Genomic DNA, 18407 nt, shown 5'->3' with positions numbered 1-18407 from the left:
CACTGCCTTACTTCAAAAGGTAGGATTAGAAAGAGGTGAGCCTTTGAGGAGTGAAGGGAATGGGCAGGTTGGTCTGGGATGATGCATTTCTACAGGTGCCCTGGTCATGCCATTTAGAGCTGAATGTATTAAAACTAGCACTGAGAATTGCTTTGAGGAGGAAAACTTGGGATCAGAAATGTGCTTTCTGAGTGTAGTTAAATAGTTGCATAGTAGTATAGTTGTGCATCGCTTAATGACAGGGATGCGGACCGACACCCCTGTTGCCAAGTGAGGCTTGACATTATGCGAAGCCTCCAATTGGGGAGGGAGCCATGCTCCCCTCGCCTCTAGAAGCTTTTCAGTGCGCAGCGGCACACTGCCACTGTGAGACTCAGAATGCTTGTTTGAGGTGAAAGGCACAACTTCCAGCTGGGAAGTTTACCAGTTTCCTGTTCTTTCACAGTTTCCTGGGAAACTGGAAGTCAGGTGTCTTCAGCTGAAATGGCTAGTCTGAGCCTTGCAGAGGCAGGGCATGGATGTGTACTGCTTCTGGGAGGCTCAGAAAAGTCTCTGGAGGTGAGGGGAGCGCTGGGGGGGTTAACAGGGAGCAGCAGCGGCCATTGTATATGCAGGCTGTCATTGGTCAGAATGTTACTAAGCAATATCCACCTATATAATTATAGTAGCTGTTAATTTAAGGGTAACTTGTGTAGAAATGAGCAACTCATATCCAGAGTATTGTCCATCTTATTTCAGAACCGTGAGCCACTGATGCCTTCGCCACAGTTTATCAAATCTTACTTCAGTTCTTTCACAGATGACATTATCTCTCAGCCTCTTCTTAGGGGGGAGAAATCTGATGAAGATAAGGATAAAGAAGGAGAAGCATCTGTAGTGAAAGAAAAGTAAGTTATTGAAAGCTAAAATTAAGTTAGGGAAAAATTTAGCTTTGAATATACATTGCCTTCTTTTATGTAAATGTGTGCAGTTGGTCCTTGATATCCACGGGGGATCCATTTCCATACCCCAGATACCAATATCTGTGGATAATGGAATCTGCAGGGAGGGCCTCAGGCACCTCCCAGATGGAACTGGAAGTGCCTCTGGGAGGCTTTCTTAGGCCTGGGGAGGATGAGTGAGACCTCCTCACACCTCAGAACACCTGCCGGACATGACTGGAAAGATCTTCTGGTCATGTCCAGGTGGTCCTTAAAGCCATCCAGATTAAGGGTCTGCACCTCTGTTTAGTTAAATCTGTGGATGCCAAAACCCACTGATAAAGAGGGCCAACTGTATATAGGTGTTTCGTCCATACATGCTTAGGACATGGTGTAACTGTAACTATTGGTTTAATATTTCAGAAGGATTTAGTGAAGTGTAATGATTATTTCTTTGTCAGTGGCAGTCCTGGTGCTTTTCCAGCTGAGGAAAGCCTCCATGTGCTGCCTCTCTCTGACCCGGAAGTAATTGTGGTGATGTCATCGCGTCACTGCAGTTACTTCCATGCCGCCTCCTCCTTTCTCCCCTTTTAAAAAAAGGGGGAGGAAGGAGATGGCGCCCAGGCTTTAATGGAGCCTTTTGGGTAGCTGCTGGCGGAGCGAAAGGCTCCATTGGAGCTTTTTCACATTGCTAGAAGTGGTGCCCAGGAGGTGAGCACCACTTCTAGCAGCCGTCTCCAGGAGGTGGGCGATGCTTCTAGCTGTGCCAGAGAGCTCTGATGAGGCCTTGTGTGCAACTTAGCAGTGGCGCAAAAGACTCCATTGGAGCTGGAAGCAGCGCCTGCCTCCTTCAAAACTGCAGGAGGTGAGCACAGCTTCTGGCTGGCTACCTGGCCGTTCTGAGGGCCACCCTCTTCTCTACTCCTTTCTTTAAAGGTGGGGGAGGGCAACCCTCAAATGCAGTCAGGAACTGCACCTGCAGTGTCTGAACTCCCACAGCCACAATGGGCTGGGGCCCCTTCCTCATGAGGAAAGGCTATAGCATTTGGGGATCTTTAGTCTAGAGCAGTGCTTCTCAAACTATAGGTTGGGACCTACTAAGTGGGTCGCAAGCCCATTTCAGATGGGCCACATTCATTTCAATGTGTATTTTATTTGTAATATAGACTTGATGCTACCGTGGTATGTGACTGCATTTGGGAAAATGTTACAGATCTGTACTTCTAACAAGCTGGTTTTTTTTAAATAAATTATTCTTATTATAAACATTTAATTTAATTAATTTGAATTTATTGTATGGGGGAGTGCTAAAAAGTTTCCTGCTTGATGATGTAACTTCCGGCTATGACATCACTTCCGGTGGGCCCGAACAGATTGACATTCTAAAAAGTGGGTCCTTGTTCTGAAACATTTGAGAACCTCTGGTCTAGAAAAAAGGACCTAAGAGGGGACACGATTGAGACATACAAAATTATTCAGGGGTTGGATTGAGTGGATAGAGCGTTGTTCTTTTCCCTCTCATGAAATACCAGAACCAGGGGACATCCATTAAAATTGAGTGTTGGGAGAGTTAGGACAGACAAAAGAAAATATTTCTTTATCCAGCATGTAGTTAGTTTGAGGAACTTGCCACATGATGTGGTGATTGCATCTGGGCTAGATACCTTTATTAGGGGTTTGGACAAATTTCTAGAAGAAAAGTCTCCGTGTGATGGGTATGTGTAGCCTCCTGGTTTTAGAAATAGGCTACCTCTGAATGCCAGATGCAAGGGAGTGGCACCAAGTTGCAAGTATTGTTGTCTTGTGTGCTCCCTGAGGCAACTGGTGGGGTACTGTGAAATACACTAAGCTGGATTAGATGGGTCTTTGGCCTGATCCAGCAGGGCTCTTCTTATGTTCAACCACAAAATTCATTCTTTTCTGTGAAAAGACCATCAACCACTTAGTCACAAGCCAGTTTTTAAAAAAATCTTAGTCAAATTTAAATTCAGTTAGGTCTATATGACAGTGGTTAAAGCACAATAAAGATGCTCTAAATGAAGCAATTGCATCTATGGGTAATCTATGGATAATCTATGGTAAGGCCACACCTGGAGTATTGTGTCCAGTTCTGGTTGCCGCATCTCAAAAAAGACATAGTGGAAATGGAAAAGGTGCAAAAGAGAGCGACTAAAATGATTACGGGGCTGGGGCACCTTCCTTACAAGGAAAGGCTACGGCGTTTGGGCCTCTTCAGCCTAGAAAAGAGACGCCTGAGGGGGGACATGATTGAGACATATAAAATTATGCAGGGGATGGACAGAGTGGATAGGGAGATGCTCTTTACACTCTCACATAATACCAGAACCAGGGGACATCCACTAAAATTGAGTGTTGGGCGGGTTAGGACAGACAAAAGAAAATATTTCTTTACTCAGCGTGTGGTCGGTCTGTGGAACTCCTTGCCACAGGATGTGGTGCTGGCGTCTAGCCTAGATGCCTTTATAAGGGGATTGGACAAGTTTCTGGAGGAAAAATCCATTATGGGGTACAAGCCATGATGTGTATGTGCAACCTCCTGATTTTAGAAATGGGCTATGTCAGAATTCCAGATGCAAGGGAGGGCACCAGGATGAGGTCTCTTGTTATCTGGTGTGCTCCCTGGGGCATTTGGTGGGCCGCTGTGAGATACAGGAAGCTGGACTAGATGGGCCTATGGCCTGTTCCAGTGGGGCTGTTCTTATGTTCTTATCTCCCATAGCCTGCAGCAGAGTGTCTGTTTACACAACAGAAATGCAGAAATGATCTTAATGCAAAGAACAGGCAATCTATCTCTAGTAGCCTGTGCAGCCAGCTAGTGTCTTGCTGGGTGTTTCTCTTTGCACAACAAAGGCAATAAATTGGACTGAATGATCACTTAATGACCTAATTGCATAATGATGGGGATATTGTTAAGTGTTGCACACTTGTAATTCATAAAATGATGACCTAGTCCATTCTAAGTTGAGAAATTCTTCTTTGGGAGAGCAACTAAATCAGTTTCTTTAGAGGAAATATATAAGGAGTTTTGTACACCATCTGTAATGTGAAGATTTGCATTAATATGTGCTCTGTTAATTTTGGTAATACCCAAATAAAAAAATTTCTTTTTGTATTTGAAAGTAAAAATATACCTAGTTTTGGATAGATCTGTTTGTGAGACTGCATGAACCAAGTTTATCTCCAAAAGTGACTTGCAAATTATTTTGATTAGACTAGAGAGATTTTTTTTTCCTGTGTACTAATGATTACATTACATGTTTTCAGCTGTGGCTATTTAAAGGCAAAGAAGTACATGGAAGAAGAAAACTATGACAAAATAATTAGTGAGTGTACTAAAGAAATAGAGGCTAAAGGAAAATATATAGCAGAAGCCTTGCTGCTACGAGCTACATTCTACCTGCTTATTGGTAATGCAAATGCTGCCAATCCTGATCTTAATCAGGTTATTGGTATGGAAAATGCTAATGTAAAGGTGAGTAAGTAATGTATGGGTATTACTAAAGCGCTGTGTTCTATCAGAGATTCTGCTTTGTAATAGAAGATGTGTTTAGAATCTCAACTATGGTGCCTGATATCTAGAATCAGCCAATGGATATTTATTACCATTACAATGTCACTGGGACATTTTAGTGTACAGGTTGAGACTAATAATTATTTGTGTGGGTTCTATTCTAAGCACTCATGTGGATAAAAAAAATGCACTATAGCAAATCAATTTAAAAAACAAAGTTTCTTTGCTCCAGTGATTGAAAAACAGCCTTGCTGACCTTTTGTCAGAGTCATTAAGAAGACAATCCATCAGCACTTCACTCAGCCCCTCCCTTCACCAGTGCAAAATGATCACTTTCTTTCGGGTGCTGGGGGAAGGGAGGGGTCCGAAGGAGAGAGAAGGATTGATGGATTGTTAGCCTGCTGCCCTCTCTCTCTCTCATTAAGGAGGCTGTTGATAAAGGACTGTTCGGTTTTTAAAACTGATTTTAATGGGATGCATTTTTCCCCTTCTCCAGGGATCAGCACATTCTTTCTCATTTGCAGGGGCCATTCATGTTGAGTCAAATCCGTGTATAAAAAATCCGTGTATAAATAGGCTGGACCTGTATTAGATTCCATCTGTTTCATGCAGATTTGTATTACAAGTAATTTCTACAATTTTAAATGTCATGAATAGGTTTGGGAGGGGGAGCTAGCTTTATGATAAATAGTAAAACTGGTCAGTTTCTAGAAGAAGCACTTGTTTAAAAAGTGAAACTCTGTGTGTTCTCTGTGTGTTCAGTTGTGGGTGTATGTATTCCACAGTGATAATTTATTGTTAGGATTTCCTTTAGATAAACTTGGTTTTGATTTTCACTATACAATCTCAATATATCATGTTTCAGTGAGTTGATTCAGAAGTATAGTCTTAAGTTAAAATAGCAATAACTACTCTGAATTGCTAGCAATAAGGCTACTGTTCCATTTGAAGATGTACACTGTACACACTTGAGGGCAGGGTTGGGGACCTGTGACTTGCAGATTCAACTTGAGTCATGAAAATACATTTTTGCAACTTGTGAGAACTCGAGTCATGCATATCAGTGACTTGGGCACTGACTTGCAACTCAGGGCTTTTACCCCATATAATGACTTGTAGATGTTCAAGTCACAAGGTGACTTTGGCTTCATGTGCATTCATGGTTACTTTTTTTCTTTTGTCACTTCTGCATCAACCTGAAAGACTTCGTGGGTGATTCGGAAGCCAGCATCCAAACCAACTCAAGCAGCATACTTGGTGGCAGGAGGGTAGATTGACTCCAGGAGACAGGGGAGGAGGGAGGTTACACAAAGCTGGGGGGAAGAACTGGAAGAAATTGGGGACAGCAAGGACATTGCGAGGAGGAAGCAGGCTCTCTCGTCTATCTTGAAAGGAACTAACTATTGATTGCCAAATGGCTGGCTTGATTCTTTTCTCTGAATGAGGGAGGGGAGGGGAAGGAGTCCGGTGGTCTGGAGAAGGGGTTCTTGCAATAGGGGAAAATGCCTGGATAGCTCAGGGAGGGGACTAAAGAGGCGGGCACAGTAGGCGTTGTGTTGTGATAGGAGTGGAGGAGGCAACCCCATTGACCGCAGTGGGTAGAGTAGAGCTATAAAGGATTGGGTCTTAACCTCTTGGCTGCTGTGGGCAACCCTCCCTTCTGTCTGCCACTTCTATCCCCACATGCTGCACTCCTCTCACATTGCTGAGCTTGGACACCCCCCTGTTGGTCTGCCTGTGGCATGCTGCTCTGTGCTCCTTCCAAAGGCAGAATCGGGAGTTGCAACATGAATGAGAGGGTCATTGCTGGGATTCGTAAGGAACCAGTTGCATTCTGTATTGCTGCACTCTCTCAAATAACAGCAGAGCTTTTGTTTAGTTAATGAATTGAAAAGGGTGGTTGACATCAGGGCAGTGTTGCATGAGAACTCCAACAAATGCACACCAGCACTTTGGTTTTTTCTGCGGAGCTGCAACTGATTTGTGACTTGACTCTCAAAAAAAACTCTGACTCAAGTCAAAATAACTCTAAAAATGCCTCTGGATAAGTTGCAATGGACACTTGTTATGATTCATTTTCTACTCAGGGGTAGTGGAGACTTGCAACTCAACTTGTGACTCAGCGCTGTGGCTCCTGCGCATCCCTGCTTGAGGGGGTAAATTCAAGTTAATGTGAAGTTGTGAAATCTTGGTTTCATAACTTTTTGATCCTTGTGTGCATGAATTCAATAGCAAACACAGGATTCCCTATCCCTTGTTTCCTCCCCAAATACAAAATGCAGGCAGGGTGCATTTTCAAGGGATAGAAGAAGGGCAAGAGGAGGTGTTACTTTATCCGTCCTCTGACCAGTACTTTCCTATGCAGCTTCTGCTCTCAACGTCTTTCCCCCCATTTTATTGGAAACATAGTATATAAATCAGCTGGGAGAAAGGGAGAAATCTCTCATTTTACTTATTTTCTACAAATGCCTTCCTGTATCTCCACATGGCGGGTGCAAACAACAGTTTGGTAGAAATTTCATCAAACACCAAGCTCAAGTTGCAAGAACTTCCCAGTTACTCTGTTCCATGACAATGAGAAAGTGATCAAAACTACTGTATATATTAATATTATTAGAAGTTATTAATACTATTAGAAGTCTGCCTAGTAGGAAAGTTTTATATCAAACTATAATTTTGGTCATTCTTTTTAATAGCTTCGGGCTAATGCCCTCATCAAACGAGGTAGCATGTATATGCAGCAGCAGCAACCTGTGCTCTCTACTCAAGATTTTAATATGGCTGCTGACATTGATCCTCAGAATGCAGATGTTTATCATCACAGAGGGCAGGTAAGTACTGTTCTATCCTTTTTTCCTCCAAAATTTGGTATTCTTTAGTTACTGAAAATAATAGTATGTATAATAGAAGAATATTGGTGGTTTGTGCCTTAAATGTGGGCTAGATTCAGAGAAGCAGGTTCTTCTCATACAGTGGTGCTTTCTTGCTCCCTTCTCCCATCTGTGTCCTCCCAAATTCTGTTGAGGGTTGGGGGACCCTCCAGAACTGTGTGAGAAGAGGTGAGGAATTGCAGCAGGAGGAGGTAATTGATGAAAATTGGGGTGGCCATCTTGCATGTGCAGGATTGCCTCCCTAAGGTACCTTTGTATCTAATCCCATGTGTACTGTTTAAAATTGAAAAATAAGCAGCTAGACAAATGTGAAAGTTCCATTTTAAATTGTAAATAGAAGCAGAAGCTAAACTTGACATACATGACAAGCTGGAGCTCGTGCTAGTTGTTTGTGAGAATAATTCATGCAACTCCAGTTTTATTACTGGAGTAGTTCTGTTTCTTTGATAATTATATTGTACTAATGATTTTCCTTATATTGTCATAGAGATATAGAACAGTTCTCAGAGTTTTTGTTTGTTTATGTTAGTTGAAAATCCTGCTTGACCAAGTTGAAGATGCTGTAGAAGACTTTGATGAATGTATTCGTTTACGGCCGGATTCCGCCTTGGCACAAGCACAGAAATGCTTTGCATTAGTGAGTATGTGTTTTTACTGAGTTGTATTATAATCTTTCTACAAAGTGGTGATCTGTAGTCAGAAGTTCTTTCAACAAATAGTTTCCAGTAACTGACCAGCTCTCTGCAGAAGGTTAGGATACAAACCAATGAGATTTTCAACAAAATATCAGTCACAAATATGTTAAAATATTTGTTCACTTTCAGCAAATGTAGAAGTTACACCTCAGAATCTATGGGTTGTTCCTTGAAGGCTAGTTGGTAATAAAATATCTTTTTCAACATGGTTGTATTTTGACATGGTCATCCTATTTTTTTAACAGTACCGGCAAGCCTACACTGGAAATAATGCTTCACAAGTACAAGCAGCAATGAAAGGCTTTGAGGAGGTCATAAAAAAATTTCCAAGGTGTGCTGAAGGCTATGCACTCTATGCCCAGGTATATGTCACTATTATCTGTGAAAATGATTCTGTATTATTGCTAACCACCTTAGAACAACTAATACTCTGTGTACTTACATTTTCCTAATCTGTTATTATATGCTTGTGTTTATGATGGGAGAGTTTACATGAGGGAATGTGGATCAGCTCTGAGTGATTATTTCATTTAACAATGTTTATGCAGGCACTAACAGATCAACAGCAGTTTGGCAAAGCTGATGAAATGTATGATAAATGCATTGATCTTGAACCAGATAATGCTACTACCTACGTTCACAAAGGGTAAGTACTGTGATTCTGACATCTAAGGCTTTGTGCAAGGCTAGGTCTGTGACTTATTGTATGTATGAAAATGTTTCCTAAGTTTCAACTTAGAAGTAAGTTGGCTTAAATCATTGACACTAAAATATTTTTATGGTGCAATTCAGGGCGCCCTTGGCTGGCACACGTCCCTTGCGCCAGCCGAAGAGTGTCACAAAAGTGCTATAAAGCCTCACTCTGGAGGAGTGAGGCTGGCCCAAGCCCTGTTGGGCCGGTAGGAAGGTAAGCCTGTGCTGACTTAGCCAGGCCTGCATGGAGGTTGGGGGGACTAGAGGGACAGGAAGGAAGCATTTCGGGGCGGGTGGCAGGTGAGCTGGGGTGGGGCCAGAATCTGGCACTTGTGCAGGATCCTAACCCCAATCCCGGGCAGCCTGGAGCAGCTCTGGGCTGCTTGGATCTGCTCCACCTTTTTAAATGGTGCAGATCCAAGTAGCCCTATTGGGGTTGCTGCGATGTTACCTGTGGTGAGGGGAAGGAATTCCCCTTACGCAGGGCTGAGCCATATTTGCATACGCAAATGCTCCCCTTGCTCACCAATGAGGAAATGAAGGGAAGGGGGAAACACAAACCCAAGGCTTGCCTTAATTTGAGCACAAAATGGCAAACGATGGTTTGTGTTGTGTTTGAACCAGGGCATTTTCTTCACATAAGAATGGTTTGGATCTTGATGCATGTAAGAAGAATTAAAGCTGGCTTCTTTAAAAACACACACAGGATCTCTCTAAGATATTAGGATATATCTCAGAGAATGAAAGAGTATTATATTATGGTTATTTGTTTGTTGACCAAAGAGGTACATATATTCACAGATGATATGGAATTGATTTATTTCAGTTTGCTTCAACTTCAGTGGAAGCAGGATTTAGATAAAGGCTTGGAACTCATAAGCAAGGCTATTGAAATTGATAACAAATGTGACTTTGCATATGAAACTATGGGGACAATTGAAGTTCAAAGGTGAGTATTGCCTATTTCCATTTGAGAGTCTAGAATTCTAAATTAGTGTTGGAATTACTATACAGTACTCTTGTCCATGGGAGAGCTATATAATCTATTTAATTGCATGAACTCATCTATGAGAAACTGAGGCACTACGAGTTTAATCTATTTAAAGAGAACCACATTCTTAAATTCACCTTGTACAGCCTCTAGATTGTTTCCTCTGTCCAGGAATTTGTATTAACTCAGGGCAAGAATATTTTTGGAAGTTGGTGGTTCTGAATGTTGTATGACGCAGTCTTGCCTAGATCTTTCCATTTGATGTGGGTGAATTGAGAATATCGTCAGGTTTTCCACCAAACACAAAGGAAGGTGTTTCTGATATTGTGGATGAATAAAAGTACAACAGTTTCCTAATGCCCAAAGTGACAAAGGACAAATCTGGATTTGGAGGCAAGAGTGGATTTCTCACAGTTGGAAAATTTAGACAGACCAAGCCCAAGATGTGAAGCTCTCCTTTGTCTTAACTTCCCAACTGGCCTGCCTAGGTTAGCAAGGCCATTTACCACCTGAAGGAAAAGACTTACAAACTTGGACTGTTACACATAAGTCATTTGTAAGTCTTTCAAATGATGGCGAATATCATTGCTAACTTAGGGAAGTTGAGAGAAGAGTTCTTCTTATCTTGGGTGTGATATGTCTAACCTTCCAACTATGAGAAATTCACCCCTGCCTCCAAATCCTGATTGATCCTTTAATATCAGTGTGGGCATTAGGAAACTGTTATACAGCTATTCGTCCACAGTATCAAAAATGCCTTTCTCTATTGAATTTCAAAGGCTTGACAAAAAGCACACAGATTTCCTAATACCTATATAGAAGTGGGGAACGGTGGGGGGGGGAGGGGAGGGCATAGAATAGTAATATTCAGTACCCAAACAATGAATTTGTTACATTTATTTTCTCTAATGAAAGAAATTAATATGTGAACTCCTTGCCACAGGGTGTTGTGATGGCACCTGGCCCAAATGCCTTTAAAAGATTTCTGGAGGAAAAGTCCATCAAAAGTTACAGGTCCATTAGGACTATATGCGAACCTCTAGGTTTTAGAGGTAGCTTGTGTCTGCATGCCAGGTGCAAGGGAGTGGCAGCAGGAAACAATATCTGTGTGCTGCCAGAGGCATCTGGTGTTACAGGAAACTAGACTAGATAGACTCAACTTGACCCAGCAAAGCTCTTCTTAAGATCTTAAAATATTGTCTTTAGCTCCCACGTGTAGCTGCTGAGCCTTATGTTTGGGCCTTACACGAAGGACTTCTCTATCCATAGCAGTATCTGGTATTGCTAAAAGGCAGAACTACTGAGTTTGGAACTCAGCTATTAGTACTGTATTAGCCATAACTTAGTCTTTAATGGGGGGGGGGATGGTGTGTGTAATATATAAATATATATCGACCATCTTTCATTATTTCAGAGGCAATCTGAATAAAGCCATTGATATGTTCAACAAAGCTATTAACCTGGCCAAATCGGAGATGGAGATGGCTCACCTCTACTCGCTCTGTGATGCTGCCTATGCCCAGACAGAAGTTGCAAAGAAATATGGCTTGAAACCACCAACGTTGTAAAGGAACAGTAGGAGGGAAATGATCTTTTTAAAAAGTAAAGCTGCCCATTTTGACCTAGCCCTAAAGACACAGTTGCAGTGTATTGAATGGTGGAAGTCAATTTTTTTTTCTGTTCGTGGTGTAATTATCTGTTAAATGTTTAGGTGTTGTGGGAGTGGCTGTTAAAGAAAGTGTTTCCTCTGCAGCAAATAAGTGTTTAAAGAGAGGTTATAAAAACATAATTGCCAGGGGATCAAAGATTATTTTGGCCATGCAAATAAAAACCTTTTTGACTCATGTTTTGAGAGTTGTTGTGAATGACTGGTCCTATCTACAAGGATGTTTTATAGCTTCTTGTTCTATTGATTTTAACAATTAATAGTGCTGTGTAGGTTTTTATATGCAGCAAATCCCTTTGGGCTGATTTTAGTTTTGCAAACAAGAAAAACTGTAATTGCAAAATTGTTTACTAGTAGGGATTTTTAAGGCAATTGTAGATGAAGCATAATCCTTCAAGACACTTGTCATCCCTCCCCTTTGCATTTTCTGTTAATAAGATGGGGCAGCTGAAAAGAAATGGATGTTCTGGTGTGCTGTTCTAATGCATGATTTAGATAAATTCTTAAAGCCCCTTGCCTGCACTCAAGGGTAGCTGGTATCCAATAACACTATATTTCCCTTACATTTGTCTTAATTTGAATGTTATTCCAGAAATAACTTGTCAAATGATTTTTCAGGAGAGCAAAATTGCCACTTGAGTGAGCACTGTCTAGCCTGGTCTTGGAGTCTTTGAATTTAGGATTTATTTGAAACTATACTAAAGTTGTCTTTAAACATGTTTTTTTCTGTTATTCTTGCTGCCCTCAGTCCATTTAAAGCATTTTTCTCTAGTAGTTTTCAAAACTTTACATTAGGAAATTTAGGAATCTGTGTGTGCTATTCTCATTTGCCCTATTGTAAGCCATTGAAGTTAATTCATAACTCGAGTAGTATTATTCCATGTAATTTTCCACTTAGTAGATGCAAGTGTTTGAGTTTCCTAAATTTGCTTTTTGCTCCCTATTTGCATAAAGTGCCCTTCTTTGGCTGGAGATAGCTGTTGCTTTCCTTTATTAAAGGGAATGAAGGTTGGGAAGACTTGGGAAGTTTCATCTGTCAGTTCAGACAGTCAGCTTCAAATCTTTTTCTAGAAGTAATACAATGTTCAAACTTTCCATCCATTGTTTGACAGAAGTATCCCCTCTGGCTAACCTTAAACCTAACCCTTTGGCTCCCTGCATCTCCAACTTCAATCTGTTACTGGGTCATGTTTTTCAAAGGGGTTTTTATTTGCGTGGCTTTATGTACACTGACAGTTCTCTCTCCTGAAGACAATTAAGAATTAAGCATGTGTTCTCTAATACTAGCATTCCAAATCATCACAGACTGTTGCCTGTTCTTCAGATATTGGAAACTGCACTGAAATAATGCCTGTTTTTTTTTTTTGTAAATGACTTACCACATGTAAAGTCGCAAAATAAATATTACATTCAAATATCTCTTATACATACACATGGTCTAGGTACTTGCTTAATTGCAAAATCAACCTCCACAGTGATAACATGATCTGTGAATGTACTGAAGTAGCTGCAAATGTCTTTGCATTGAAAATGATCTCAGAGTTGCTATTTATTTTCCCCCTTTACTTTGCCAAAACTGAGGTAGTAACCATTTCTAAATTTGTGGTCAATAACTGCTATTGCATTAAAATGAAATGATAAAGGGGCAGTTCAGCACTTCAGTGAGGGCAGAAGCTGAATGGCCTGCCTGCAGTTGTTTGCTTAGGTGCTGATATCTACTTTTAGCTCCCAGGGATTGTCTTCATTCTATGAGGAAATTTAGGAATTCTTTCTTAAAAGTACATTCTACCACTAGTGGGGTAAGTCTTGAAAGAGAAAACTACTGCTCCCAACACATTTCTACATCCTTAATGCAATGAGGAAACTAGCCTGCTCTGAGAATCAATCCTGTTGGGTATAGCTACTGTGGAAGCAGTCTCATTTTTGTAATCCTGATCCTGTGAAATCCCTGCTATTCTAGTTCTTGGACATGAAAGCAGGATGCTAAGGTTGTATCAGATGTACAGGAAGATTAGTAGAAGAGAGATACTGTTTCTGTATTTAAATCAACAGAGTCTAAATAGCAGAGGTAGTAAAATCAAAGGGGAAACCAGTCTTTCAGAAATTAGTTCTGTCTTCTGAAATATAAATTTGGTGGAATTCCTGTATTGGAACTACTGTGTTGGAAACAACACTGTGTTTATGCATTTTTGTAGGCGGTAGTAATATTTATGTTTGGGAAGTATACAGTGGTACTGACTGGAGATTCTCTGAATTGATAGAACACTGGTGCTTAATGTAAATAATAGCACCTTTTTTAAAGTGCCTTTCTTGTATTGGCATAGACTAGTAGTAACTAGTAATGATGAAAATAGCATTTATTATGAAGCTCAAAAAGACCACACCAGGTGATGTTACCTATTAAAGTTCTGGAAATAAGCACTAATTCAAGCCCTTTCCCCCTTTGCTCAAGGGGGGGGGGAAGTATGGAGAGATTCTTAAAGCCTAATATTCTTAAGTAACATATCAAAAGAATGATCTAAATATAAAAGGGCTGAAGTCAGACTACCTAATTTGTCTACCTAATTTATAAAAAGGAAAAAAAATTCTGATGAGATTCATTAGAGGTAATTACTGGCAAACCTTTGAAACAGTTGAAGCAGGAGCAAGGAAAACTGTACGCTGCTTTTTATAAAGGTAGGAATCTTTATTGGAATTCACATACCTCCATTATAATGGTAATTGATTCTGCAGAATATTCATAAAAGGGGGATGGGTTAGCTGTTTGAACAAAAAGTCAACTCACTACCCAGGTTTTCTTAAACTTAACATACTAATGAATGCTATGCTGGATACATTGTGTTCCAATAGTAAAACCCTTCCAATACTGTTTCCCTAACTATAATTTTACTTGATGGGCATTTGGAGACATCAGCTTGGATCCAAAGGTGTCCGTCTGCTAGCAGGCAGCCCCACCCCCCAAACATGGAAAATTTGTTTCTAACCTTGTGGAACAGTATTGCATTGGAAAATGGCCCTAAGTTGACAAAAGTTCTTTAGGTTGTTCAAGCCTTTGCATAAGCTCTTCCTAACCTTTGTATGGCGGGTGATCCAACTTAGAGTGCTAAGGGTGCCGCACTGCTGACAGCGGAAATGCAGAAGTCATTGGTGGCGACACAATTCTGAGGTTTGGAGCCAGGCAGCTCTGGGCAGGGGGAGAAGGCAGTGGGCTTTTCAGTCTCCCTGCCATGCCATTCCAGCTTCTCCTTCTCCAAAGGAGAAACCAGTACAGTGTGGCAGGGAGACAGAAAATGCACCAAAGGAGGGGATAGGTGCAGCAGGGTTCTCGAGGGCTGTCAAAAAAGGCCTAATGGGTCTACTAGTTTATATGCTAGTCTGTAGCTTCCTTATTCAACATGTTTTATAGTACTGTAATACAACCCGTGATTGTGTTACCCTGTGAAAACCCTGCTGCTAGTGTTTTGTACAAGAGTATTTGGAATAGCACCAATCTTTTTGCTACTATTACTCAGTTCTTTAGATCTTAATTTTTTAAAATTATCTTTCCTCAAAGGAGTATAGTTCTGTAGTGCTCATTTATGGGTACCAGCTTTGGAGTCTAATAGATTTATAAATATGAATCTATGCATCAGAACTGTCTTAACAAACTATAAATATCTCTATTAGCTCCAGGGCTATATCCCTTAATTGCATTTCTTACTATAGTGCTCAAGCAGTCCGAAAGTAAATATTTGGTCATAGCCAACAGGAATTCATCACTTTAAAACAGTGGTTTTCAACCTTTTTCATCTTTTGGCAAACTTACAAGGCATACCATCAGGTTTTTGACAATTGACAAGGTGCACTACGCTGCTGGTGAGGGGCTCACACCCCCAATGGCCCTACTAGTAAATGACCTTCCCTCAAATTCCTACTACACACATTTGTGTTAATCATAAAGAATTATATCATCTCATAAATTTAATGTTAGGAATGGACCTCAACAGGTGGGAAACCCTGGCCTCTCCCGCTTGGAGGCAGGTTGTGCAGGCATGGCCTCTTCTAGTTTGAAGAGACACTTGGCCAACAGACTGAAGCAAAGAGGCAAAGGTGGAAGGGATTGTCATTCCCGAATTGGCCTTTTCACCCACACCAGACGCTGTTCAGAACCACCATTCAGAGCGCGATACCATAGTCTTTCGAGACTGAAGGTTGCCAAGTAACTAAATTGAAGGGAAAAAAACATTAAGGCAGTTGCTGGTGAGGTATAAGCAAAAGTGAGCCGATTCCTACATGTTTTTGAAGCTGCCCTTAGGCAATTATCTTGGCATAAAATAGACAGGCTCTACTTTATAGTACACCAGTCATAGTAGACTGGTGGTAGTGTGCAGTTATTTAGTATGGGTCACTGAAGATCATGTGGTTCATTTGGTAAGCAGCCACAAGATTAATATTGCTGACAACTGAAAAATGACTATCCCATTTTCATTGAAGGAACTTCCCTTGAGGCTGAAATGTGGCCAATTTTGTGGCCAGTCTCACCAAGTTTTGTGCATGTCACAGAAGGAAGGTACACTAAAATGTATTTGTTGAAAAAGTGGAACGTATGTATTAGTCTAGTAATATACATCAAGATAATTTCAATCATTATGTTATGTTGGCAGCATTCTGATCTCCTTAATTTCTCATGTAATGAAACATTCAATATTGATTAGAAAAAGAAAATGGGCATCACAGCTGTCGTGGTCATGTTGATGATACTGTATAGAAACATGAGCATTGCAAAATGTACCGGCATGATCCAACCAAAGATAAGTACATGTAAATGCCATTTCTTTTTAATGGGAAATTTAAGCAAATTCTTAAATCTCTCCATTGAGACAAATGGGACTTTTAAAGCCCTAACTTTGACTGAATTTCACCCTTAATTTCCAAAAAAATCTTACTGTAGGGACTTACCTTTTGGGCATGATATTGCAGTTCCTTTGCTTTCTGTACTTCAGAGCTGTGGCACACATTCTGTAGATATTTTTCTTTAAAAGCATATTAAATTTGCACTTGGCTGAACACTGAGGGATTTTATTGGCAGGTGTAAATGAGCTTGTGGAAGAGAGGCTGCAAGAAAACCTGTCTGTCTGAAACTTAGTTGGGAAGTAAAACTAAAATTATTAAGCTGTAGATCCTCGCCCAAGAGTGGCAGTATGCTGCTTGTCTAGAACTAGCAGTTTAAAATGAAGTGTGACCATAGTGGAAACCAAGGCTTCAACAGTTGATTACCTGAATTGTTTTTTATATTTTTAACTAATAAATGTTTGCACCTTACATGTCTTGTTTTTTTTGTTTAAGTTTGCAATATGTTTACTACGCCATTAAGCAAAAAGGACAACATGAAGTATTGCTGGTAGGAAGTAGGAGTGGTCCTCACAGATGTGTTTTCTGAGTGTAAACCCTGGGTTTCATATTTCAGTTTGGCAATAACTTACATTTGCAGTTGCAGCTACATTTTGGAAAGAATGTGGGGGGCTGGGTGAGGGTTATTTAGCCAGCTCCACCCAGTGGGAAAGCTCAAATCTCATCTCAGCCTTTAATTTTACTGGACAATGTAAGCCGTATTATCTTGTCAGCAGTTGCTTAATTTATTCTTTGAACTGCACAGATTACAAGTTGAAAAAACTGTAAGATTCATAATGCTTTGCATAGTTAACTGCAGAAGTGATCTTTAAGGTTGTTTGAAGCATGATGTTAGCAAAAAGCATGAACTCATGCATAAATATCAATTTACTGTCAGGATGAAGACAGTTTTCTCTTGTGCTTTGCTTTCCAGAGTAACTGCAACAACACTCTGGGAAGGATATACTCTTTGAACATACATTTAATTGAACACTTTTGTTCAAAAATTTCTGTTAATTAAATATTTGCACTACTGAGTCATACAATATCAATCTAGGCTAGGGTTAACCAAACCCTGGTCCACGGGTCAGGTGCAGCCCATGGTGAGCCCTGTAATCCTTTGGAGGGTGTAATCTGGGAGGCCTTAGAAGGTCGCTTCCAGTTTTTGGAAAAACCGAATGTGATGCTTTAAGGCCTTAAAGTCTTTGGAGGGCCAGAGAGGGCTTCCCCAACTCTGAAGGCCTTTTCAGACCTTAAAACATAACTTCTGGTTTTGATGAAAAGCCAAGGCTTTTCCTAGAGGCCTTAGAAGGCGTTCACCCACTTCACTATAAATCAATACAAGAGTGAAGAAACACATGATGTCATTAAATAGTATTGTCACTGGGCTAGAATATAGTTTTTTTCCCCAGAAATGTGACTGTAAATGAAAAAGCACAGCAATACTGCTCAAAAGCTTCAGGACCAACTTATTTTCCAGCAAGAGCAAGCTCATATGTGTGGTTGACCCTTGGAGAGATACTAGTTTAATCCATTTCTGCCTGACATTGCATATATGCAACATGGATCAAATGTGTACACCTGTGGGCCAGGCAAAAATGGGTTAAGGTTTGTGTTGATTTTAGGTTCACAGCCATTTACAACTACTAACCAAATATAAATTGATTTCCAAATAGCGAAGTACAGTATGTAAAGCTAAACTGCATTGAAACACTACCTTTTTTTGTTTTTGAGAAAGCAAACTGTTACCTGTTGAAGAGACTTTTATTTCAAAGACGTTTGCTTGTTACCTACAAGCCTCACTGGAACAAGCATTCCGCAGGATTAGAATTGTAAGAGAAAAACCTTGCTCCTGCTCCCCATAAGCAATGTCCCTTGATCATAAGAAGAGCCAGTGCTATGAGTTTCTAATAAACCTTGGTGACAGAAGTGTTATTGTGATTGGATTATTGGATTATTAGTTGGGCCATTCATGACTTTCAAAGTTTGCAGTATCTTCTGGCTTGCACACAAATGAAAAGTGGTAGTTAATGCAACTCCTATAGGGCTAGTGTTTGTAATTCTCATGCCTGTGCTAGCAGATATTTTTGAATGCTCTCTGAGGGCATCCACATTAAAAAGCACATTATAGGGATGCCCACAAGTTTATT

The 18407-nt window shown here is 40.5% G+C and overlaps 1 protein-coding gene across 1 annotated transcript in view; it reads left to right on the top strand.

Moving 5' to 3' along the window:
- Nucleotides 1–16689, top strand: part of TOMM70 (translocase of outer mitochondrial membrane 70) — a 30226-nt gene extending 13537 nt beyond the window's left edge. The window contains exons 5-12 of the mRNA XM_066622674.1: nt 739–887; nt 4206–4413; nt 7149–7283; nt 7873–7980; nt 8284–8400; nt 8587–8684; nt 9558–9680; nt 11137–16689. Of these exons, the coding sequence (XP_066478771.1) occupies nt 739–887; nt 4206–4413; nt 7149–7283; nt 7873–7980; nt 8284–8400; nt 8587–8684; nt 9558–9680; nt 11137–11290 (1092 nt within the window). The 3' untranslated portion in view covers nt 11291–16689. The remainder of the gene's footprint in view (nt 1–738; nt 888–4205; nt 4414–7148; nt 7284–7872; nt 7981–8283; nt 8401–8586; nt 8685–9557; nt 9681–11136) is intronic.
- The last annotated feature ends 1718 nt before the right edge of the window (nt 16690–18407 follow it).

Source organism: Tiliqua scincoides, chromosome 3 (genome assembly GCF_035046505.1).
Source record: "Tiliqua scincoides isolate rTilSci1 chromosome 3, rTilSci1.hap2, whole genome shotgun sequence".
NCBI lineage: Eukaryota > Metazoa > Chordata > Lepidosauria > Squamata > Scincidae > Tiliqua > Tiliqua scincoides.
The sequence above is the reverse complement of the archived record's forward strand: the minus strand, read 5'-3'. Positions and strand labels throughout refer to the sequence as shown.